The 26,774-nt window shown below is 40.6% G+C and overlaps 1 protein-coding gene across 1 annotated transcript in view; it reads left to right on the forward strand.

The window, feature by feature from the left end:
* The window catches only part of EXT1 (exostosin glycosyltransferase 1), a 362,793-nt gene that overhangs the window by 322,071 nt on the left and 13,948 nt on the right, over positions 1-26,774 (forward strand). Inside the window, exons 4-8 of the mRNA XM_044004472.1 lie at positions 2,542-2,661; positions 12,093-12,225; positions 14,798-14,916; positions 16,936-17,031; positions 21,293-21,382. Of these exons, the coding sequence (XP_043860407.1) occupies positions 2,542-2,661; positions 12,093-12,225; positions 14,798-14,916; positions 16,936-17,031; positions 21,293-21,382 (558 nt within the window). The remainder of the gene's footprint in view (positions 1-2,541; positions 2,662-12,092; positions 12,226-14,797; positions 14,917-16,935; positions 17,032-21,292; positions 21,383-26,774) is intronic.

Genomic DNA, 26,774 nt, shown 5'->3' on the forward strand with positions numbered 1-26,774 from the left:
TCTCCATTTTATTGTTTTATCAAAATCTGCACATGTGGGAAGTTCTGCATTTGTGCCAGGAAGATACAAACTTCCTTCTCTCTCTTTTTTCAACTTTTGTTAGTATCCTTTGTTTTTACATCATGCATTTTCCAGTGTATCCTTCCTTTCTCCCCTACCTAGAAAAGTGTTGATGACTTTTAAAAGAGAGAGAAGAAAAAATAATTCAACAGAATTAACCGAGATATCCATCAAGTTCCACAGTATATTCAGTGTTCCATATCTGTGGTACCCCACCTCTGAAAAGAAGGGAAGTAGTGCATTGTTATATCCTTTTTGGAGGGGGAGGGGGGTCAAGCTTGGCCATCAGAATTACCCAGCATTCAGTTTTTCTGTCCTTTCCGTTTGTACTGTTGTGTTCATTGACACATTCTTCAACCACTCTTATGGTAATCAGAGTAAGGAAACACAAAGGAGGAAATGACATTAGCAAATATTTATGGGTACAAATATCACTTTGTAGTTTAGTAATTTCTCTGTATCCAGAGACAGAACTGATAGATAGGGTTATGTATAGAATGATATATATATATATATAGTTATATAGCTATATATTTGTATTTATATATTTATTTACTTATGTATAGTGTGTATATGTGTGTGTGTGTGTGTAATGGTAGCCATCTCTAGGGTGAGGGGGGAAGAAGAAAAAAATTACATGATAGCTAATATATATATTTAAAAGGAATACCAAGTTGTATGTAATAGATCTGCAGTTTTATGTGCAATCATCTTTTTCTATTAAACTATGTTATAGAAGTGCTTGTTTTATTCCATAACTCAAAAATAAAATAAGTAAAAAATGTTTTTAAAAAAAGAGAGATAACTATTAATGAGGCTTGCATTCAACACAAATTCTCTCAACCAATACTAGGTGTTTGTGTTTTTTTATTTCATAGTTTCCCAGCTGTATTTGACAGTGGCATCCAAAGTCTTCCCTGCCTTATTTCTATACCTCAGATCAGTTCTTGTATTTTCCATTTTGTGGACTCTGAGGTCTCAAGGGCTCCACAGTGTGCTTGGAGAACAGTCTTTTGGCCTCTCTTTAGGTTCTTTTGTCTCCTACTATAGACAGAGAATCTGAAGACCTGAGGTCATATTCTAGCCCCAGCCCTTATTTAATTGTGTGACCTTGGTTGGACCAAGGCAGCCTCTCTGAGCTTCAGTATCCTCATCTGTAAAATAGTGATATCTGCCCTACTTATGTCAGAGGATTGTTGAGGCTTACATGGGGGAGTGTGTGAAAGTGCTCTGTAGAGAGTGTGAAGAGAAGGGTAAGCTATTACTATTCAAGAAAAAATATTTTGTGAGTTTACATATAATAAAAGGTTACCTGATATAGATCCTTTATAAGAAGACTGACATAGCAATTTCTGCCACAGACATTACTAAGCAGATGGGTCCCAAATTGTATGTGCTGTTTCATCCGAGCCTCTCCAAAGCCCTTTGTACTATGTAGGACAGGAGGTAGTGGCCCCATTTTATGGGTGAGGAAATTGAGGCTCAGGTTAATCAGCATCAAGCCTGGACCCCAGTTTTGCTGGTTCTTAGGCAATAACTCTTTTTATTTCATCATGATTGGTATAAACCTTTCATGTTTACTAGGAGTCTAGTGATAAAGCTTTTCCCATGTTATCTCCCAATTTTATCCCTGAGAATTTACTCTTACACTCTAATATAATTATCCCAGGGAGATCTGTCTCATTTCTTAGATGGACAGACTTTTTATACTTCTAACAGGAGAAAATGAAGGACATTGGGGGGAAGCTAGGTGGCTCAGTAAATTAAACACGGGCCCTGGATTCAGGAGGATCTGAGTTCAAATCTGGCCTCAGACACTTGACACTTACTAGCTGTGTGACCCTAGGCAAGTCACTTAACCCTCATTGCCCTGCAAAAAACCAAACAAACAAACAAACAAAGAAAATGAAAGATGTTAGTTAGCAGCAGGGACAGCCTACTCAGTAATCCATTCTCTTAGCAGCTCTATCATGTGACCAGCGCCCCCCCAAGCCGCCCCCCCCCACACACTATTATTCCATCTTGAAGGTGTCAATTGGATTTTGGACATTAAAGGTAATTAATACTGATTTGTTGTAACTGGAGCCAGGAAGATCACTTATGACACTAACTTTTTGACCACTTGCAAGTCACTTAACCTTATTGAGCCTCAGGTTCCTGTTCTATAAAATGGAAATAATACATGTAGTACCTTCACTACAAGGCTGTAGCAAGGTTCAAATGAAATCATGTACCCAGAGTGCTTTGCAAACATTAAAGCATTATCTAAATACCACTTATTGCTATCCGGTATGTTATTTGGGTGGTTGTATATCTCTGTAGGAGGGACTGATAATACAGATGAATCAATGAGTTGAAATAGAAGTGGGTTCTAAAAACTTACTGTTTTGAGTTGGAAACAGTATCCTAACTCAATTGTGTTAATTTAGTCAAATGATGTTGTTTTCTCTAATAGCTAATTATCTTAACCTTGTGTTGCAGATTCCTTCTACAATCAGGTCTATCCATCAGGATAAAATCCTAGCACTTAGACAACAGACACAGTTCTTGTGGGAGGCTTATTTTTCTTCAGTTGAGAAGATTGTATTAACTACACTAGAGGTGAGTGAAAGCCTTTGGATATTAGTCAGTTCCCTTATGTGCTTTTCTTGCCTTGTGTTTTTCTATTGAACGACCTTGGGTTTGATGACATGTGATTGGTTTCTCAGTGGAATAAACAAAACCTTCTCTTAATTGACAGTGTCACTTCCCTTTCCACCTTCCTCCTTGCCCCCTCTCCCTCCCCTCCTTTCCCCTCCCAGCCTCTACCTTCCCAGCCCAAGGAAGTGTTTCCTTTCCTGTTGAAATCCATACATGAAATTGTACCTGATGAGCAGTGGAAACCACCTAACATAGAAACCAGCTCTGTGTTGAAGCTTTGGGGGGATTTGTGCTTAATGATTGTCTTTCTGTCATTCATGCTCCATGGGATCTTTTCAAAAACCTATTTCCGGAACTCACTCAGAGAAGTTAGCAGCCAAGTGGGGAAAATCCTCATTCTTGCTCCTGTGCCTTCAAACATTCAAAACAGTTTTCTGTGCACTGCGTTCTGGTTGAAGGCTTAATACATTTAGTTTCCTAGACATCTGTGATTCATTTTATATTAGCTACAGTAAAAAGAAAGTCAGAATCATCCCAATCTAGTAAATAAGACAATCAATAATCAGTCAATAATCATTTACTAGGCACTTTCTATGTCCAGGCACTGTGCTAAAATGGGAAGCAAAAATAAATAATAATAATTTTTTTTAAAAAACGCAAAAAATCTGCCCCTGCCTTCAAGGAGCTTACAGTCTAATTGGGGAGAAAACATGGAAAAACACAGACACAGACACACACACACACACACACACACACAGAACAAGCAATATACGAGATAGTAAGATATAATTAACAGAGGGAAGGCACTATAACTAAGAGGAGTTGTTTTATTAATATTTATTAATGTTAAAGAGTCTTAATGGCCAGATGACATCCAGCCGCAAGTTTAACAAAACCATCCATTCTTTCTCCCCACCCCCCCCAAAAGGGGAAAAAAAATCATATATATAGTTCAATTAAATAAACTTTTATTTAAGTACCTACTTTTTTGCAAGGCACTGTACTAGACTCTAGGGATATAAAAACAAAAAAAAATCCCAAACAAAAAGTGATTCCTGCCCTTAGGTACCTACTGGAAGGTGATATAAATGTATATCAGCCATATAAAAGTAAAATGTATACATAGTTATGAGAGATGACTTCAAAGCCAGGAAGACCTGGTTTCAAGTTTTATCTCTGACACATACTGGTTCTGTTTTTGTTGTTTAGTTGTTTCAGTCTTATCTGACTCTCCATTGACCCCAATTGCAGTTTTCTTGGCAAGATACTGGAGTGGTCTGCCATTTCCTTCTCCACCTCATTTTTACACATGAGGAACCTGAGGCAAACTTGGTTATGTGACATGTCCAGGATCACATAGCTAGTAACTAAGTTTCTGAGGTCAGGCTTGAATGCCTTACGCCAGGGCCAGTGCTATATCCAAGCTGCCCCTGAGTTCTATGTCCCTGAACAAATTACTTTGCCTCTTAGGGTATTTGAGTTGTATAGAAGGTGCTGACCTTCATTAATAGAAGATATTTGCTCACCTGGGAATTCCCTCCATCAGTGGAATCACAGGTAAAACAGTTATCAGCAAAGTGTCAGGAAAGGCCATGTGTAAAAGATACCCCTCAAGCCATGCCCTGAACCACTTTGGGAGTGGAACATGTAGCTGTGGTCTAGCTGATATTAACGTGAAACCCTAAGGCTAAGGAAACTGTAGGATGGATAATTACAGACCACTGATCTGGGGGAAAGCATTGGAAACACTACTTGTGTGGAATAATATAAGAAGAACCTAAAGGGCTCCAGACTTCTAGGAAACTTACTTTGGAAAAGAAAGTCCTTGAAAGTTGTCCCAGGAATTAATGTTCAGTGATGCACTGGAAAAATCTGGGGAAGAGAGGCACGCACTACAGCCACCCTCCTCCTACTCACCTTGTTGCTGTTCCTCCTTCATTCTCGAGGAGGACCAACGAGGCTCTCTCACTAGACCAGACCTTCTGATCTGATCTGCTTTTGCCTGCCCAGACCTAAACATTCATATGCATGCTTATGGTCTCTCCAGAGTCTGTCTACTTCCCATCCTCTCTGACTGAGCAGGCCCATCCTGTTCTATGCCAATTTTTCACTGGCCTATCAGCACGGTCTTCATTTTTTGTTAGGAATTCCCATGAAAGAATTGATTGAACACAACTGGCCTTCTTTCTGTTCCTGAAAATGATATTTCATCTCCCATCCCCATGTCTTTGTAGTCTATTTATCCCTCCTACCCACCCCCCACCCCATGGCTGTAGCATACATATTGGCCACACTTCAGTAAAACCATCTTGGCAGATGGGCTAAACCAGGCTGAGGGTAAACAACAAGCTTCAAACTTATTGGTAAGTTAGGGAGAATGTCTACCCAAGCATGTAAAGACTTTACTCGGTAGAATGGGCAGATGAGAACAATTTGTTCCAGTGGCCACGAAGGCAGCTGAAGCAGGATCTGTGAAATGCTTAGAGCTTTGCCAAACATTGAAGACACCAAGGTCACTTACTGTATCCTGGGCCATCGTCAGTCATCCTGACTTTTGTGTTGCCACTGATCTTCGAGGACTCTGAAAGAGAGAGCAAGGCTGACAACCTGGTGCAACTCTGTCTCATTTAAATCCAGTTCACAACATCACCTATGAAATCACTGGCCCTCTTAGAAAACAAACAATGAGGGGCAGCTAGGTGGCGCAGTGGATAAAGCACTGGCCCTGGATTCAGGAGTACCTGAGTTCAAATCCAGCCTCAGACACTTGACACTTACTAGCTGTGTGACCCTGGGCAAGTCACTTAACCCCCATTGCCCCGCCAAAAAAAAAAAAGAGAAAACAAACAATGAACAAAAACACCTTCCCCCCTCCCCTATGACTGAAATCCACTCCTTCTTCATCTCTGCCCCTTAGTATCAGCTTCCTTTAAAGCTCGGCTCGAACACTTCCTTCTTTTTTTAACCTCTGCTCGCCTCACTTTCCTGAACTGTAAAATGGAGTTAATAGCACCGATCTTACAGATTAATTGCAAGGTTCAAATGATACACTATTTGTGAAGCACTTATTGCAGTGCTTGGAACATAGAATGCCTCAAATAGATGCTTGTTTCCTCCCCATCTCCCCAATTCATAGGGCCTCTCACCATTTATTTAGTTTATTAAACTTCTTGAGGCCAAGGTCTGCGTCATTTTTGTCTTCATATTCCCAGTACCTAGCACAGTATCTGGCTCACAAAAAAGATGCCTATCTGGATCTTGCCAGATACAGTGGGATTTCTAATAGTTCTTACAAGGAAAACTTTCTATTCTCTCCTAAAATTATAATCAATTGGGTTTTCACTTCTATAAAAAAATAAAACAATGAATACTCACATTTTTTATGGATTACAAATGGCTTTCCTCACAGCGTCCCAGTGAGGTAGAGAGTGCAAGTACTACCATTATTCCCATTTAATAGATGAGGAAATTGAAGATCAGATAGTTCAAGGGCCTTGCCTGGTTGTCAGAGAGATACCTCCGTTCATCCTAATGTTCCTTCCCTTAGCTCCTTTCCAAGCTTATCTTCTCATGGCCACAAGGAGAAGACAGCCTTGACTAGGCCTTATGAGAAACTACTCTTTTTGCTTGTGGTCTCATTGCTAGATCATCTTCCTCCCTTATTGAGTTAGCAGTGTTAGCTAAGGTATCTTGATATGCCTGGCAGGTAAAAAAGGTTGTATGTGTTGTGTGGCATCAGAGGAGGGTTTCGAGTCAAAACTGTTTAAATCTGTAGGTTGGCAGTGGAAGTACCTTTCCCTTGGATGGGAGCCATCCATTTCTCTGGGGATGCTTATGTATTCTAAAATATTGGAAAAACTATATACTTCATCTAAATGTACAAGACCTGCCAAATCTCTTCTTGGAGTCCAGAGAAAGGATTGTAATCATTTGGCATCTTAACCAAGTGCTATAAGAAAGGTACTTTTTAGGTTTTCTTTCTTGGTTCAAATCTCATGTTTTTAATTATTTTTCTTCTTATTATTAATAATACTACATTTTAAAAAATTTAGCTGAAACACACGAGTGCAGATTAGGGAGAAAACTGAGTCCTGCACAAATAGAAGTCTGTCTTTTTTTTTTTTAATTAACCTCTTCTGTTCATTATAACACGTAAGCAAAACTCATCTAGCTTAAACCTGGGGGAGTCTTTGAGGCTTGAGGAGTATACATCACCAGAGCTAGAGTTTGAGGAACCAAAAGTGGGCAATTGGAAACTTGTCCCATATACCTGGGCCCCAAAATTCCATAGCCCTAGACTTATTGACCTGACCGTTAGTGGTCCTGAGATATGGAATCTCCTCTCTTGCTTCGTGTTTCTCTACTTTAAGCTAGAGAAAAGGAGGTTCACAGGTCCCCCAGGCATTTGGGCAACAGGGATGTGGACATTCTCCAGGATAGTCTTTTGAATTAATAGAGAACCTGGTTACTAGAGGGCCCCTCTGACCACTCCTACCTCAAAGTTTTTTTATGAATCCTTTGCAGCCAAGACAGCTGCCCTGGTGCCAACTGTTTGTACCCATTAGATCAACTTTCACACTGATTAATGACTGGAACTCCCACGTGTGTTATTTAATGTTAATTTCTTTTTTGTTTTTGTTTTGTTTTGTTTTTTCTGGGCAGTGAGGGTTAAGCGACTTGCCCAGAGTCACACAGCTAGTAAGTGTCAAGTGTCTGAAGCCAGGTTTGAACTCAGGTCCTCCTAAATCCAGGGCTGGTGTTTTATCCACTGTGCCACCTAGTTGCCCCTTAATGATAATTTCTGAAGGAATATTTCTAATTACAGTGAAATCTCTTAAAGTCATTCCTTCAGAGCTCACTTTGTTAGGTTCAAGTTTTGCTGAACTACTCTTGAACAGAGAGGGTGGATGGCCAAATTATACAATACTTAATGGAGATGATTGTAAGGCAGAATTGAAAAAAAAAATGCTTATCTGAAACCAAGATGTGAACCAATGAATCGCAATTAGGTACGAAATGGGTAACATTGAGGATATGTGTTAATGTTATTTAGAAGTGCCTAGTGAGGCACGTTCTTAGTTGGACCTTAATGCAGGAAGGTTGCCTTTTTTTTCCTCCTGGCATCCAAACATTCTTCAGGCATGGGACGTTAAACACAGTGTGCTCTGGTATCTGCTGTTACTGTTGCCTAATATTCACACAATGGTATTTTTAAAAATTCTCATTCAGTGTGATGTAGATACAAGAGTGGCAGATTGCACTGGCATGGAGTAAGCTGACATATGGTGGCCCAGTGTGTGTGAAACTCAACATTGTGTTGGTCAGATGACTGAGTTAGGGGCATACCAAATGACACCATCCTCTCTTCTGTAGGATTTGTCTGTTATTTAAAGAATAGAATGTGGGGACAGAGAAGATAGAGGGGACTGTTAGTTTCATGATTGTGGATTTCATGTGTGAAGCAGCTTCAGAAGCCATCTAATCTAATCCCCTCGTTTTACGGAATATGGGAACTGAGGCCCGGAAAGGTGAATTGATTTGCCTAAGGTCTTGCCATATACAGCAGAGAGGATTTGAATACAGGTTCTCTGACTTCAAATCTAGCTTTTTTCACAGCCTAATCCAAACATCATTAATTTTCTATTTACCATGAGCAAGATGCTATGCTAGGTGCCAAGAGAAAGGAAAGAGAAAAGGAAAGGACAATATAGTTTGTTCCCACAAGGAACTTATATTTTATTTGGAAACACCTGAGTCTTCCAAGTCATATACAGGCACATAAATAAGAAATTGGCATCATCGTTAGCAGAGTCTCTTGGGACCATAAAGGAAAAAAAATGCCATGTGTATTTTTTTATGGGCAAAAATTATCCCAGGCCCAAGGAAAGTGTGTGTACATGCACATGGGCATGGACATGGGCACAAATGAAAAACAATCGAAACAATTGAAAAATCTAATGTTACTATCCATCTGACTTGTGCTATTCATAGGATCATAGATTCATTGCTGTAAGGGAACTCTGGAGGCAGAGTTCAACTGCCTCATTTGACAGATGAGGAAACTAAGGTACACAGTGGTTAAATGATTTGCCCAGGGTCATACAACCACCAAGTGTCTGAGACATGATCTTTCTCACCCCAAGTCCTTTGTCCACTCTATTCCATTAGAACATGAACTCCTTGGGAGCAGGGATCATACTTGCTTTTCTGTGTGACCGTAGCCCCGGGTAGGAGCTTCAAAATATTTATCAGCTGACCAGTTAACCTTGTGCTGTCTTCATCATATTATAGTCTTCTTTTCCAAGATTCCATGATGAGAGCATAAAATGTTTGCTCATCTTTGTGAAGAATATCTAGTTTGTTTGGTCCTTGAAGCCTGAGAGATAACAACCCTGATATGTAATTACGAATGCCATCTGGAACAGTGAGATCTGTGCCACCCAGAAAGTCTATGTGAATGACTTCTCCTTTGTGACATCTCTGGATTTTGTGTCATTTGTATTTTCTGCAAATGATAATTCACTGTGGCTCTTTGTTCAGAATTTCTGTGAGTGACTACATGCCCCTAGATAAGGGAATTTGGGGAGAAGTGGAGTCAAGGACACAGATTGACATCATAAAAGTGCATAGTGGAATCTCTTGGGGTTTGGGATGTATAATTGCAATAAAAAGAATCGATTAAGTAGATAAACAGAACAGCTAGTAACTTAAAACCCCACCCTTTGCCAATATATGTCTGTTGTAATTAAAGAGCAAGCCACAGGATTAACTAAGGTCTCTGAAGAGACCTTGTTTCTTATAAAAGATAAGTATCTAGATGTAACTTGTTGTAACTTCAAATTTCCACGAAATTTGGAATGTTTATCCAAATACATGGATTTAGCCAACTAGTCCAAGAAAAGGGTGAGATACAACACCATCCAACTTAAATAAAGTCATCTTGCTATTCATGTGGACTTCCCTTTTCTCTATCAATAAATGTAAAAACAGGAGGATTTTTGTAGGAGATTTTCCCTAAAGTTGACTGCCAGTCCTTTGAGGTCAGGGACTTGTCCCTGTCATTTGTGTCTTTGCTTACCCAAGTGCCCAGTGTAGTGCTTTGTATGTAGTAGGGGCTTTAAAATGCTTGGTGAATTCAATTCATTTATTAAGATAATTGAAGCTCACTTTATCATGGGACCAGTTAACATGGGGAAATGAGTCAGGGCATTAGTAGCCTTGGAAAATGATGACAGTTTACAGTGGAAGAAGCAGTCAAATGGCTCACTGGGCCTAGAGTCAGAAAGACCAGAGTTCAAATGTGGCCTCAGACATTTACTAACTGTGTGACCCTGAAAAGTGACTTGATCTGTTTGCCTTAATCTACTAGAGAAGAAAATGACAAACCACTCCAGTATCTTTGCTAAAAAAAGCCCATGAATAGTATTGACATGATCAGGTCCACGGTCATGAAGAGTCAGATGAGACTGAACGACTGAACAACATACTTTAAATCACATTGCATTAAACAGGACCTTGAAAGATAAAACAATTTATGTCTGAAACTACAAAGATTCATTTTAAGTTTGCTTTCCCGCCTAAAAACAAAGTACAGATTGCTGAAGCTGTGAGGCATTAAGTTAATTATTTTCCAAATGCCTTACTGTGTAAATGATATAATTATAAAAGTTGGAAAGTCAAGGAGCAGAGACCTCAGAATGAACTAAGTAGGCTTACGGCTGATAAACAATTTTAAATGAAAAACATTTGACTCTAAATGTAGAATCTAATGATCTGCAAGGTCTCAATGTCCAGAAAACCTAATGAAATAGCTTGAATGTTAGTCTTCACACCCCAGGCTCATTGTTTTCTTAGAATGAGAGGAGGTATTCTAAGAAAATGATGCCTCCCTTCTCACAATCAACACCCCTCTGAACTAAAACCTTTGTCTATACCTGCCTGAGACAGGAAATTGGAAGGTGAACAGCCAGATTTCCAGGTTTGTCATTAAATGGGCAAAAAGAGAAGTTGCTTCTAGTATATGTCCTGAGCTCAATATTCATTTAGCCCCCTCTATGCCTTGTAGCCATGTGTGCTTTGACATGGTCCTTTGTAGCACTTTGCTGTAGGCGTTGCCCTTCCTTATGTTGAGGTGTCCGGTCAGGCGTGGAAGAAAGATTAATTTGTGATGAGTATCCTTTATTAAGCCAAAAGAGCAGACAATTAATTTTAGAAGTTATTTGAAAGTAAAAGGAATTTTTGTTAACCAGAAAGGCTTGTCTGTTAACTAGAACAGAGGGAGCAATGTAGTAAAATGGATAGGATGCTAGACTCAGTCTAGAAGACCTGAGTTCAGATGCAGCCTCAGACACTTAACTAGGTTTGTGAAACTTAACCTCTTTCAGACTCAAATTACTTAATCTGTGGAAAAGGGATAATAAAGTACCTACCTCACAGGATTGTAGTAAGGATCCAAAAGGATAATAAAGTGATTTATAAATGCATTGTTATTAGATCTCCCTCAATGTAAACAGCAACAGAAGTAACAAACCATTCAGGTGTCCTTCAGTCTTTGTGATTATCAATGTGGATGACAATCATTATACATCTTCAACCCTTTACCTCTCCGGTACACACTATGGATTTGAACTTAATCTTCCAGGGGGGAAAAAAGGCTGGTGAAGTTACATTGTTCACTGGGTTGGAATACAGAACTGGATTCTAGTGCTGGCTCTTACACTTTTAACAAGACCCTCCCTTCTCTGGTCTCAGTTTTCTTTTCTTTCCTTCCTTCCCTCCTTTCTTTCTTGGCAATGAGGGTTAAGTGACTTGCCCAGGGTCACACAGCTAGGAAGTGTCAAGTGTCTGAGGTTGGATTTGAACTCAGGTCCTCCTGAATCCATGGCTAGTGTTTTATCCATTGTGCCACCTAGCTGCCCCTCTGTTTTCTTTAGCTCTAAAATAATAAGTGGTCCTAGATGGTCTCTGAAATCTCTTCCAACCCTATGATTCTGTGCTTAGGTGAGGAGGTGCCCAACTGAGTCCAGTCCTTGGATTAGAAATGTGTCTATAATTAGCACAAAGACCAGATGTGAAGTCAGAATAGGATCAAAAACTTGAATTTGAATCCTAGTTTAATACTTAAATGACCATGGGCAAATCTTTTCCCCATCTTGGTCTCAATTTTGTCATGGAAAAAAATGAGAAGGTTGCATTTATTAACTTTTTAATTCTATGATTTTTTTCCTGTTATTTTATATTATGCTAAATGTTTAAAGGTATGTTGGGCCTCTTATTGTTTAAAGCCATTATTTGGAAGATTGTGGCCATAGTTTGGTGTTATGTTTAATCTAGTATATGGTCAGTGTCCCTTTTTTTTTTTAAAACCATGGGTTCTGCTTTTTGTTTCACAGATTATTCAGGACAGAATATTCAAGCACATATCACGTAACAGCTTAATATGGAACAAGCATCCTGGAGGGCTGTTTGTACTGCCACAGTATTCATCGTATCTGGGAGATTTCCCTTACTACTATGCTAATCTAGGTAAGTGAGTTATGCTGCAATTCCTTTCACAACTAACATCCAATGGTGGTGCATTTCTTTCTGGGAATGGGTGTGTGGGGATGGTTTCGGCAGTATCGAACCAAATCGTGAAGAAGAGTTGGGTGAGAGCATCTCTAAGGCACCGGACTTGGGATCAGACCTGGGTTCAAATCTTCCTTCGGACACTTACTAGCTGTGTGACTCTCTACTAGTTACTTCATCTCTTGATGCCTCAGTTTCCTCATCTAGAAAATGAGAGGGTTGGACTCAGTGGCCTCTAAAGGCCCTTTTAGCTCTAAAACTCCAATCCTGTGAAATGAGATTCACTCAGATGAATAAATAAGCTTGACTCTGACACTGCAATAACTGTTCATTTGTGACAGTCACTTGTGATAGCAATGTAGGACTGTGGTTTTGTTTTGTTGTTTTTTTATTCCATAATCCCTTTGTTCCCATGACACCTGTACTAAAGAAGAGTGGGCTTAGGAAGAGCTCTCACTTGGAGAAGTGCTAAAAGGGAAGGTAGATTGGAGCATAAAGTGATAATGGAGGTCAAGGTGAATTGGCTGAGTGAAGGGGCCGTGCACAAGAGGCATCCTATGGCCTGGGACAGAGTTTCCTTGGAGGCCTGGAGTCTGAGCAAATCCCTTGGAAATAGCTTCTCTGTCTCTGTCTCTGTCTCTTTCTCTGTTCTTGTTTGTCTGTCTCTGCTTCTTTTCTTCTTGTCCCTCTCTCACTCTTTCTTTCTTTACCCTCTGTCTTTCTCCCCTTCCCTCTGTTCCCTTCTTCTTGTCCCTCTCTCCCTACCTTTCTTCCTGCATCTCTCCTTATGTGCTTCTTCCTCCTTCCCTTCCCTTCCCTTCCCTTCTCCCTCCCTCCCTCCCTCCCTCCTTCCCTCTCCCTTTCCCTCTCCCTCTCTCCCTCCCCCTCCCCCTCCCCCTCTCCCCCCCCCCCTTTCTCTTAGAACCACTCAGGTAACTTCCTCCTTGGAAAGTGATTTAGTCAAGATGACCTGTGCATTGGGTTATATGCATTCCTTATATCTGCCTTTATACCTTACATGTTTAGTAAGAATATAATAATATAATGAGATAGAAATTTAGGAAAAAGCCATTTAGGAAAATAGGATGAGAATATTAACCCTTGATTTAATGAAAACAGTCAGGATGTCTAGGTGGCACAATGGATACAGTGTTGGACCAGGAAGATCTGAGTGTAAATCCTGCTTCAAATGCTTAGTAGCTCTGTGACCCTGGGCAAGTCATTTCTGCTCTCCTCAGTTTCCTCATCTGTTAAATGGGGATATCTCCCTCCCTTAGTTGTTGTAAGGATCAAATGAGATAACACATTTAAAGAACTTCGGGGACAGCTAGGTGGCAAAGTAGATAAAACACTGGCCCTGGATTTAGCAGGACCTGAATTCAAATCTGGCCTCAGACACTTGACACTTGACACTTGACTAGCTGTGTGACCCTGGGCAAGTCACTTAACCCTCCCTGCTCTGCAAAAAACCAAACCAAAACCAAACCAAAACAACACCAAAAACCTTTGAAAACCTTAAAGTGCCATATTAATACTACTACTGCTACTACCACTACTACTACTACTACTACTACTACTACTACTACTACTACTACTACTACTACTACTACATATATTCACAAGAGGGATTAGTTGTTTTAGCAAAATAAATAGAAAATATAATTTATACAATTGTTTTATAGTTACTTTTGTTGCCCTGTGGCAGTACTCTCTCCCTGCCTCTCCACTTTCCAGCTCCTCTTTAATGTGTTATTTTCTCCTATCAGAATGCAAATTCCTTGCACTTAGCAATCATCTAGTTTTCTTGTTTGTGTATTCCCAGCCCCCTAGCATAGTCAAGTGGGTCTGTAAGCAGTTTTTTTAAGTACCTACTATGTGTCTGAAGGTGTGCTAACTACTTGGGGGCGGGGAATAGAAATAAAAGATAGTCCCTGCCCTTAAGGAGCTTACAATCTAATGGGGGAGACAATAAGCTATACAAACTATATACAAGATTAAACAGGAAATCATCAAAAGCTATATACAAGAGAAACAGGAAATAATTAACAGATAAGGCATTAGGAATGTTAAGAGGTGTTGGGAAAAATTTCCCAACTTAAAGGAAGCCAAGAAAGTCACCTTCCATTCCATGATTAGAAAGTTTCTTCAGATAATCCTGAAAGAGGAAGAACAATTATTTAAATTCACACTGAGGTCTAAACTATATCCTTTTCTGAGAATAGGTTTTTATATGGGAAATGGTGTTGGATTCCTGAGAACAGGAACAGGGAAAGAAAGCTAGTTTCTACCAAGTTGATGGAAAGGTATAGTGTAAGGAGGGTAGAGTAACCAAAAATCAAACAAACAAAAACCCCAGCCATTTCCTGGTTAATGAACAACTTTGCCCGGGTGAGACAAAGGAGTCAAAGGAGATATATACCCAAAGGGACAGTTTGCTAGAATGGATCCATGGGGAGATTGGGAGAAGGGCAGGATAATTTTCTATGATTTTTGAGTGCTTTGTTCAGTAGCTCTGTGATTTTCATTTCAGGTTTAAAGCCCCCTTCCAAATTTACTGCAGTCATCCATGCAGTGACCCCCTTGGTCTCTCAATCTCAGCCAGTGTTGAAACTCCTAGTTGCTGCAGCCAAGTCTCAGTACTGTGCCCAGGTGAGTGGGAACATTTGCTAAACAGCATCTGGCTTTTTTAAAAAAAGTCTCTTCCTTTCCAAAAAGACGACCCCACCCCCTATCACACTCCTTCCCAAAACAGATCTTCTTCATGCCTTGTTAATTGCCTTCTCCTTTCAGGCTCTTTATTTGATTTGATATCCCTCTGAGGTCTCTGATGATACCTGGGAAGTCTGGCATGTGTTGTTGGGAGGGTGAGGCGGAACTCTACGGGGAGACACACCAAAGATGAGAAGAATGGTGGTGTCTTTAAATGGTTAGGTAGCAAACACAGAAACAGCAGTGGGAGGAATTGAGGTTCTCAGATAGCATGGGACACCAGACATCATGAGGAAGTTGCTGCTGACCTGATTTCCTTTACTAGCAATAGTGACTGCTAGTAATCTTGTGAGTTTCTAGCACACTTCCTTAAACCTAGAAGGCCCTAAATCAATGTTTATACAGTTGACCAAATAGCCAATTGTCCTAAACATGAAGCATTAGGTAGCCAGATACTAAAATGGACAGAGCTGTAGACTTGGAATCAAAATGACTGGGACTGAGTCCCGGCTTTGGTACTTCCTAGTAATATGGCCTTGGGCAAAGTTACTGCATAATAATAATACTAACAGCTTACATTTATATAGTACTTTTTAATTCTGATGCCATGATAATCTATCTTTCTTACACATAGGTGATTTGGTCATATTACTCTTATTCTTTTTTTTTTTTTTTAGTGAGGCAATTGGGGTTAAGTGACTTGCCCAGGGTCACACAGCTAGTAAGTGTTAAGTGTCTGAGGCCAGATTTGAACTCAGGTACTCCTGACTCCAGGGCCAGTGCTCTATCCACTGTGCCACCTAGCTGCCCCTGCCCCTTACTTTTAAATTCTGACCAAGTATTTTCCTTAACAACCCAAGGAGGTGGGCAGTGCAAATATTATTAGCTCCATTTTACAGATGAGGAAACTAGGCTCAGATTAGTAAAGTGGTTTGTCACTCAGTCACTTCTAATAAACTAATAGGTGCTAGAGACAAGGCCCAAACCTGGGTCTGCTGACTCCCCATCTAGCATTCTTTTCATTAACCCATGCTGAATGAGCCTCAGTTCTCTCATCTACAAAATGATACGTCTCTGAGCTCATAGGCATGAGTTGACCATTTACCCATGTGAGATGCAATCTCCGTATCTGTGATTTAGTATGTGGTCTTGGAGAGTTCATCCCCTTCAACCCAACCTTGATTGGGGTGTGTGTGTGTGGGGGGTATTCCTTGATGAAGTTTACTAATCTGGTCCTCAAAGCACATACAGCCTGCCATTGAGTCTGCACCATTAAGACCTGCCTACCGGGGGCAAGAAGCCAGGGTTACCTCCACACCACAGTAAGGCAACAACATCAGATTTTTAGTGGAGCTTCTGTAAACAATTCGTAAAATAGAACTAATAATAGTGCCTATTTCACATAAGAGCTAGCCTTTCTATAGTGCCTCAGGGTTTGCAAAGCACTCTACAGATATTATCTTGCTTTATCCTCACACCATTCCCATTTTACAGGTGAGGAAACTGAAGTACTTAGCGGAATGAAGCTACTTGCCCAGGATCTGAGGCTAGAAACTGGAGCTTGGGGTTTTTTTTCCTAAATTCAGCCCTGCCATTCTATCCACAGCGCCACCTAGCTGCACTAAAAAAGTGACTTATCTAGAACCAGCTACTGTGAAATCACAGCCTCTCCTTCTCCTTCCCCTCCCCTGCATTATGACCTGAATAGACACCTTTTCTAGAAGAAGATAAACCGTTTCTTTCCATTCTCTCTTGCTCTTGAAATGGCAAGATGCCAAAGGGTTTGTGGATTATCTGCCCCTTCTTTAAAGCCAATGGTAAAGGCTCTCATTCTGCTTTGTGTAGAAATCTCCAGACTTAATTGTCTCCCTCTGTAAGCAAAATGAGGCTTTGTGTCCTAAGCCTGCGTAAGTGCTGGTTTTTATCACAACATCTAATGAACCACTCTCTCCATTTCAGATTATAGTTCTTTGGAATTGTGACAAACCCCTACCGGCCAAACACCGCTGGCCAGCCACTCCCGTGCCTGTCATCGTCATTGAAGGGGAAAGCAAGGTAGGTGGCCTTCAGGAAGAAGGGGGGCGGGGTGCTGCTTAGGGTGAGCTCATGCCATCTTTGCACCTCGGAATTTCTGCTTGGCTTTTTGCTTTCCGTGTCTCCTTGCTCTGTGGCTGCTGTGTGACTAAGCCCTCTCTTCTTAATTAGTCCTATCAACGTTGGTCAGTTTTACCATTCACCCGGAGTGACCATCAGTCAGCACTACAGGTTTTGTTTTGATGCCTTTTCTTTTTACACCATTGTCAGTTCTGGAGTGGCTTGGCGGCACTCCTCCTCCCCTCATTACCGCCCCAGGAATAGAATCCTCCTTAGTAACCCAAAGAGTTGAGTAAATGTGACCTTTTGGGACCATGAATACAACAATCTGCCCTGGTAGTCCCCGACCTCTGGGGCAAAAAAAGAGAGGTATGTTTCATGAATTTACAGGCTTCTTGATCGTGGATTCATGAGATTGGTTCAGGTCAAACATCAAAATGGGATTTACTACTTCTGTTGGTTTAAGAGTTTCATTTATGCCTTCTTCCCAATTCTCTACCTCAGGCCGTCATGATTTTTTTTTTTTGATTTTATTTTTTGCAGGACAATGAGGGTTAAGTGACTTGCCCAGGGTCACACAGCTAGTAAGTGTCAAGTGTCTGAGGCTGGATTTGAACTCAGGTCCTCCTGAATCCAAGGCTAGTGCTTTATCCACTGTGCCACCTAGCTGCCCCCTCCCTCATGATTTTTTGACTGAATATGAACCACATGGTGATTGTTGTCCTTCTACTCAAAGAGGACCAAAATGACATAGTGATATTGGGGTCAGTGTACAGTGGGTCTGCCTGTTGCTGATCAAACCAATACAAGTTCAGAAGGCTCTACCACAGGTCGGGCACAAATAGTCCAAATAAACATTTGGGGTAGAGATGTCTCTAAATCTGTGCATCTCGTGTTTCTTCTGAGCTACTGCAATTCTGCTTTGTTCATGGAGCACAGCACCTTCTTTGAAGTGGGCACGCCATGTTGGATGGTCCTCTGCCAGTGTCTCCCATGTCTCTGAATTGATAAAACAAAAGTTCTTCAGAGAGACCCATAGAATATATAGGTCTTTCATTTCTTCTAACCTCAGTGTGAACTCTTGTCATGTGTGAGTTGTCCGTAAAATAGTCTTTTAGGCAAACGTGGATTTGGCATTTGAATGGTGTGGCCATCCCATCAGAGCTGAGCTCTCTGCAGTAAAGTTTGAATACTTGGCAGTTCAGCCCAAGAGAGGGCCTCTGTGTTCTGTGCCTTATCTTGCCAGGTGATCTTCAGAATATTCCTAAGGCAATTCAAGTAGAAGCTTTTGAAAATATCTAGTGTTGTGCTGACCTCACTGTTGTATGACCACTTGTTGAAAAATGCCTTGTACCCCTTGTCCACTCAGTGGACTCTAGTAATAACTCTATTACTATATTCAAGCCCAGTTTCTTCCCTGGACTCCTCCCTATATTAATAGGCTTTACTATATCATGGATATGATTCTGAACCTGCAAGCAGAAAGACTTAATTTCAAATCCTGCATCAAACTTACTAACTGCATTCCTATGGGCAAATCACTTGGATTCTCTGAACCTCAGTTTCCTGATCCATAAAATGGGGAAAATTCAATGTCTGCTTCACCAGATTGTTGTGAAGCCTAGAGTTGATAATGTATGTAAAATGTATTGGAAACACAGTTGTCATTAGTTTTACCTTTACCTGTCTTTGGACATGTGCACCTTGATCTACCTCAAATTCACCATGTTTAGAACCAAACTCATCATTTTCTCTCTATGTATCCTTTGTCCCACCTTCCCTATTTCCAGCAAGTCACCCATTCTTGAAGTCTCAATCACCTTTGATTCTTCTTCTCCCTCACCCCCCAAGTCCCGTGGTTGCCACTTCCACTTCCAGTGTCTTTCCCACCAGCCCCCTTCTCTTCACTCTGGTTACTTCCAACTTCATCTAGTCTTTCATTGCCTTCATCTAGTCTTTCATCATAACTTTGACTATTGTAATAGCCTCCTAGCTAGTCTTCCTGCCTCCAGCCTCTTCTCTCTCTCTAATCCAGCCTTCATTCTGCTGCCAACGTTATCTTTCCAATGCACATGTCTTATCATGTTATTCCAGGTACAAGGCTCTATGTGTTTCTGTAGGATACAATTCAAAGTTCAAAGGACAGCATTTAATCTTCTACAGATTTTTCCAGTCTTCATTCACATTACTTCTTCCCATACACCATCTTGATCAGTCTTTAGCCTTGATTCCTCATCTGGAAAAAAGATCTGCTTGGACTAGATAAGGTTCCTCTTGGTTCTAAATCTATCAAACTGTTCCAGACAAAGCACCCTTTATAGCTCTTTCCTGATCTCAGCCTCATAGAATCATAAATTTAAACCTGGACCTTAGAGGTCATTGAAGACAACTCCCTCATTTTACAGATGAGGAAACTGAGTCTCCAAGATTAAGTGACAGGATTTGAACACCAAGTCCAGCACCCTGTGCACTGTTGTATGCCTGTGATTATTACACTATCTTCCTACATTCTCACCGATGAATCCCAATGACTGGAATGTATTTTGTCCTTATCTCCACTTGCTTAGGTCCTTCTTTTTCTTTAAGTCCTGGCTAAAGAATAAGCCTGTCCCAAATCCTCACTTTTCCATTCATTCCTCTGCCTCCAGCTAAAGTAATCTCTTCATCTTCCAGTTGGTGTGGACTCTTCCGTGGCCCCTACCTTGTACTGATATGTATACATGCTTTTGTATTCCCTATGTTTACCACAGTGCCCAGCAAATAGCAAGTGCTTAGTAAAGCTTTGTTGTCTGACTCACTGACTCCTTCCAGTTCACCTTTTGGGAAGGTCTTGGTGCCAGAGCCTTTAGAAGGAGCTTAACTGTTACCTGTGCAGCTGTAAGGTGGGAGACGTTGGGGCAGCTAATAGTGCCCTCTGTTGACAAAGCTAAGAAAAGAAAGGAAACTGCATCCTCTGAAACCAGCACTAGGTCAGACAAGAGAGAGATCATGCCCCCTCCCTCTTTCCCGTTCTACAACATGAATGCCTGGCCTTGAATTCAGAATTGATGTGTAGGCAGCTTTGGCTGCAAAATCCTATTTTGAATTTATGGGTCTTGTCTTTTCAGTTTTCCCCCGTAGGCTTAACAAGGGAAAGATCAGAGTACTACTAAGCTGGCAGCTAATGGTTTCTGCCTTAGTCACTGGACATGTAAACAGGATCAGGAGAAATGCTCCAGGCCTGTAATTTCGGACCATTGCATATGTAGTAACGGGGATCTCTTTTTATTTCATTTTGAAAGCTGGGGGGCAAAGGGACCAAAAATCAAAAACAGAGCACTTGATCCAGCTGACCAATGTGCAAGAACAGCCTCTGGAGCTGTGAAAGCTGCAGACACATCCCTTGAGCTCACGGGGAATAGGTTCTGGTGGATTCTTTCTATTCTTTAATGTCATAAGCCCTGCCAAGGGGAGTCATCGAGTAGAAAACTGCTTCTTAGATGATCCTGGTAGGCTGACTAGCCTTTAGTCTAGTTTTAAGTACAACCTGGTCTGCTTTTAGGTTGGCTGAGATGGGTCCATTACTCTTCAGTAGATTATAGGAACTCATTATCTTCATCAGAGGTTGTCACTCTCGTTCTCTCTCGATCTTTCTCAATCTCTCTTGCTCTTTCCTTTGCTTCCATTTCCCACCATATTGGACTTTGAAGCTGCCCTGCTACAAGAGTCCCCAACTATAGTGAGGTTTCAAGACCAGCTACTTTTATCTCTCCTCCTTTGATCAAAGGATACAGAGCTGTTGCCCTAAAGGAAGCTAGGAGATGTTTTGTTTGTTTAATTTGATTCCTAAGAATATGTTCCAAGTGGGTAGCAGTGGAACTAGCGTGAGATTCATAAACAGGCAGCGTATTTAGGAGAGGACGATTGACTCCAAATTCACCTCTAAGGTCTCTTCCAACTCTGAGATTTGAAGATTCTCCAATTCCTGTGGTACAAGGCATAAACTGACTGCCACACTGATGAAAAATGACAGCTCTCCAGTGTTGTGCTGAGAATTGCTCTTTAACAGATACAAACGTTATGATGTGCCTTTGGGGGGAAAAAAGGAAAAATGAAGGCGTAGGCCTGCTAATGAAAGTGTGTGTGTGGGGGGGGGCGGTCCTTCTCTTTTTACCCCCTCCCCCAATGATAGTGGAGCTGAGATTTTTCTCTTAACCCCCTTCTCACTCTGTCCGACCCATAGGTCATGAGCAGTCGCTTTCTACCCTACGACAACATTGTCACAGACGCAGTCCTAAGTCTTGATGAAGACACTGTGCTTTCAACTACTGAGGTGAGTAATGCCCATTATCTCTTTTTCTTTAAAAAGTGTTTTGATGATTTTGATTTTTACCTCACAGTCATTTTCAGGTAGGCCTACTCTCCACCATGAGCCATCCCTTATATCAAAGAAAAGCAGTTAAATGAAACCAGTTGACAAAGTGACTGTCTGACAGTGTATACAGGGTTCTGCACCTACAGTCCCATTCCCCCCCACACACACACCACCACCACCACCAAAAAAAAAAAAAAGTTGGGAGGTATCTCCCATCCTCTGTTTTCCAGGGCCAAGACTGGTCATTATAGTTATTCAGAAGCAAACTCTTCCAAGTGATTGCACTGATCCACCAGGGGTTTCCTGTCACATTCTTTTCCTGACTCAAGAGAGGAGAGAATTTTAATTTAATTTTATTTTTTAGAAATTTCCCACAGTGTCATTTTTCAACATATCATACTTCTGTCAGCGGCCCTGCTACCACCTGCCCCAAGGAGGGCCTTTTTCTCTTTGTTATCACTGTTAATTGGCTCCTCATTTGCATCGCCCAGCCTCCCTTCTCTCTGCCCTCCCCTTGTTTGTTTTTAAATGACACAGCTGTCAGCAGGTGGGCCAAGCTGGGGAGTGGGGTGCTAGAGGGGTCTATTTAGCATTATCTTTTAACCATGCTGTCCAGAGAAAACAGTTCCACCCTTCTCTAATTATCTTAATGTATGTGCGGGTGTGTGCTGTCTCTGTTATGGAACATTATTCCTGGTTCTAAAAACAGTATTTCTGCCTTGGTACAAGTGTTGATTTTCTTTCACCCACACAAGAGCAAATGGTTTCACTTTAAGTCTGAGATGGAGATCCCTGCTCTTTCAGATGTTCAGGTATTTGTGCCAAAAATAAGATTGCACTAAAAGAGAGCATGAGGGGGAAGAGCGAGAAGAAGAAGAAAGATAGATACTGTAGAAAACCAATTTTTACAACTAGGATGAGTATTGATCCCTGAAACCTTTCTTTAAACCATCGGGGAGACCAAAGACAGTTATATAAAAATGCAGTATATTGGAAATGCATTATTAATGGTAGCTGCTAAAAAGCTTAGAGACTTTGCTCCTGGTTCTCCTTTTCCCCTCTCTTCATTTTTCCTCTTCTTTCCTAAGCTTTTCCCTTCTAACTAAACAGTAGCATTTGTTGTCATTCACTCTCCACTCTCCAGTCATCTTCGGTGGATTCTGATGGCCTTTTTTTTTTCTTCCTCAATAAGATTCAGTATTGACTGAGTTTAGGGACCCACCATCTCCTTCTCACAGCCCAATTGATGCTTCCAATTTTCATAAGATGGAGTTGAGCAGACTTCATAGAGGAAAGCTAGAAGAGACTTCCTTCATCTTGATAAAATATTGCTGTTTCTGAGATGAAGAAGGAAGATCTTGAAGCCAGTTGTGTTGGGTATGGGTAAAGTGGGCAACTAAATTTTGGAAGAGGAAAGCATGTATGGAACCCCTGGTATGGTATGGCACACATTACCATTTGGCTACTGCTGCAACTTGGGAACATGGCAGTGTCACAAGTGTGCTGAAAATCCCATTGCTAAAATATGATCAGGAACATTTGATCCCTACCTGCTTCTTTCCACTCCCCAGCCCTCCTATTCACCCTTCCGGGGCACAAGCAGCCCTCCTAGGGTTGGTGTTTTGTGACCCATGATGCAACAACTTTTTGCCTCTGTGATGCATACACGTTTCGTGTCAATTTCTATTCTTAGAGTAACGGTCCCAAGCACTGCGTCGCATGCTGAGAGGGACATTTGTTGTATGTGCAGTAATTAGAAGTCAATGTGGGTTGAAAATGATATGGAGATTTAAGAGGCTGGCAGGCTGGTTTGCTCTTCTTGCTGATAACCAAAGTGGTAATGCTGCTTAAAATGATCTAGTGAAAGGGTTTTTTTCTTTTTCTTTCTTTCTTTCTTTTTTTCTTTTTTTTTTTTTCTGGGGGGGGGGAGCACTTCATATTCCCTTTTTTACGTGACTAGATATTGATTTATTTCCCCCTCACCCAAGGATTTCCAGATTGTTTTAATGTCTCCCCTTAGTACAAGGACAGATATTTATATAGTATGCTAGAAGGGACATTAGACATACTTGGTTTATAGTTATTTACATTAATCTGAGTTGTTCTGAGTGATCTAAAGAAAACAGATGTCAGTTTTTAAGAGAAAGGGCCCTAAGCTGACCTTTGATTCTTTGATGTGCTAATGATCTGGACTGGATCTGAACAATCACAAGAATAACAATTTTATCTGAATTTCTCTTAACTTGCTTTGAAATTACATGAAACAGCTTGGAAATGATAGGAAATCTGTGTGATAAAAATATCCTATTGGGCTTTCCAGTTCTTGCCAATGTATATATTTCCCTTTGGGGGTCATAAATTAGTATTTTTTTTTAAAGTAATAACAGTCGAGGATGTTTCTCTGAAGACGAGCCTGATATAATTTCCTCATCAATCTGGGACCCCAATATTTCAGCGAGTCACCCAATTAACGCTCCATATATTAAATTTCGGCCCTCACAGCCACTTAAATATGAAATACCAGAAACAATGTGGAGGTTGTGACTATGTGATTTAAATACCCCCAAGAGATACCGGCAATTCCCATGATGCCTCTCAATCTGTAGATTCCTAGGGGGAAAAATGGATAGGGTGTTGGGTGTGGAGTCAGAAAGACCTGAATTCATATCTTCCTTAGTGCACTTACCCCTGTGTGACCCCCTTAACCTCAGCCTCAGTTTTCTCATCGGTAAAGCAGGGATAATAATAGCACCTGCCTCCCAGGATTGTTGTGAGGATCAAATGAAAGTATGTATGTATATATGTATATATACACACAACACACATATATGTATATACATCCATATCCGTATAAACATACACATATACATACACATACACCATTAGGTGACAAGTGGATAGAGTGCCAGGCTGAAGTCAGGAAGACTCATCTTCATGAATTCAAATCCAGCCTCCGACACTTAATAGCTATGTGATCCTGGGTAAATCACTTAATCCTCTTTATCTCAGTTTCTTCATTTGTAAAATGAGTTGGAGAAGAAACTGGCAATCCCCTCCAGTATCTTTGCCAAGAAAACCCCAAATGGGGTCACAAAGAGTCAGTCCTAACTGAAACAACTTGAACAGCGCATATATATGTGTGTGTGTGTGTGTGTGTGTGTGTGTGTGTGTGTGTGTGTGTGTGTGTGTATGTATGTATCGAAAGTGTTTTACAAATCTTAGAGCACCATATAAATATTTGTAGTTGTTATTACCCTGTTTTTCTTGGAAGCAGCATTTTATTAGAAGCTATACAAATAAAGCTTTCTTGTTATATTACAGTAGAATTAGACTTTTCACTGAAAGTACAGGATGATGGCCTCCTACTCAGTCCCCCTGCCTCCAGACTACCTCCTCCCAGTCGCCCCTGCATACCATTGCCAGATTAATCTTCTTCATGCACAGTTTTGATCAGGCCAATCTCTTGTTCAAATACCTACAATGGCTCCCTGTTGTTATGGAATAAATCCCAAATGCCTTACCTTGGTTTTTAATGCCTTCCACAGTCTTACTTTAATCTTCTTTTCTAATCTCATCATAATAATAACTACCAACATTCTGTACTACTTTATTCTATATTCTTTATGTACAGTATCTCTTTTTGATTCTTAAAACGACCTCATGAGTTAGGTAGACATGTATTATTGCCCTTATTTTACAGATAGTATGGATCAAAAAGTTTAAGTGACTTGCTCTAGTTCTCACTAACAGTAAATGGGAGAGGGACTTAAATCCAGATTGTCTTATTCTAGATTGTATGTTGTCCATTTAAAATTTTTATGTTTTTCGGTTAAAAAACATCTCTCCCCCCCCACTCCCTTTTAAAAGAAAACAAAACCCTGAAACAAATATGCATGATCAAGCAAAACAAATTCCCACATTGTCCATGTCTTTATGATGTAGTTGTTATTATATAAATTGTACTCTCAGTTTTGCTCACATTGCTTGGCATTACTTCAACTGAGTCTTCTCAACGTTTTTCTGAACCATCCCTTTCATCATTTCTTACTGCATGATAGGATTCCATTTTATTACTATACTGTAATTTGTTCAGGCAGCCTCCAATTGAGGGGCACCCTCTTTCTACTGAAGCATTCTACCCCTACAGAGACATGTGATTTCCGGAACACATTGATGGTCTCTTTTCTGTCCTTGGCTGCATCCATCATTGAAGTCTCCATTACTTGAGGCACATCATTTAATCTGTTTCCTCATATGTAAAACACAGCTGCCCTCCCTGACTAATTTAGAGGGCTCCTAGGAAGATGCAATGAGAGAACAGACATGAAAGTGCTTTTAAACTTCATCTATGACTAGTAGCAATCATTGTTGTTAGCAATAATAATTGAATAATTATTGATATTTAAATATGAATGCTATTTTTACCCAATAAGATTGATTGATGTTCCTAAGGAGAGTCATTATAGCATAGTAGATAGAGACTTGACTTTAAACGTCAGGAAGACCTGGTTTCAGGTACTGCCTTTGATATGATCTGGCAAATCATTTAAACTCTCAGTGCCCCCAGGCACTCATTTAATACTGTAAATTACCAAAAGGCTGCTTACCTGCAAGATCATTGGATTATAGATTGAGAACTGAAAGAGACTTCAGACAGCAATTCAGCTAGCCCTGCCCCCTCATTTTGCAGAGGAGGAAACTAAGGATCTGAGTGATCAATTGACTTGCCCCTTGTCTTAGAGGGATTATGTGACACATCTGAGATTCAAACCTAAGTCTTCTGATTTCAGATCCAGCACATTTTCCATTGTACAACATTATCTCCCATTGATAGAGGTTCTTTCCTTACCAGTAGCTTCCCAGGGAAATCATGGGTTCAGTCCCTCCTCACCTCTAAAACTTTTCTAAACTGCTTCTTCCCCAAAACCTAGTGCTCTGCCCAGTGGGCTCTTAATAAATGTTAGTTTGTATTAACAAATGAGATGCTCTCATCTTTGAGTTTTGAGTCATCATTTTGATGATAATAGAATTGGATTAGTCCTATCGAAAAGAACCGTTCTTTCTGAGGCTCAATCCATTGATTAAAATCTATTCTCTAGACACAACACTTCCAGCAGGCACAGGGAATGCTGGAAAAAAGAAGACCATGCCAGGCTGTGATGTCTGCCCCAGAATATTATGTGGCCAGGATGTAAGATTCACAAATCTTCTAGCGGCTAATTAAGGAGGTAGTTTACTTTGTGTGTTATTTGAAGACATACAGTAAAACCTCTTTGTTTGTGTGTGACCTCTTAGTTAGGAAATATGTAATCATTCTGAAAAGGGGTAGATTGAAATCTGTATATATGTT

The sequence above is a fragment of the Dromiciops gliroides genome, chromosome 1, assembly GCF_019393635.1.
Source record: "Dromiciops gliroides isolate mDroGli1 chromosome 1, mDroGli1.pri, whole genome shotgun sequence".
Taxonomy (NCBI): Eukaryota; Metazoa; Chordata; class Mammalia; order Microbiotheria; family Microbiotheriidae; genus Dromiciops; species Dromiciops gliroides.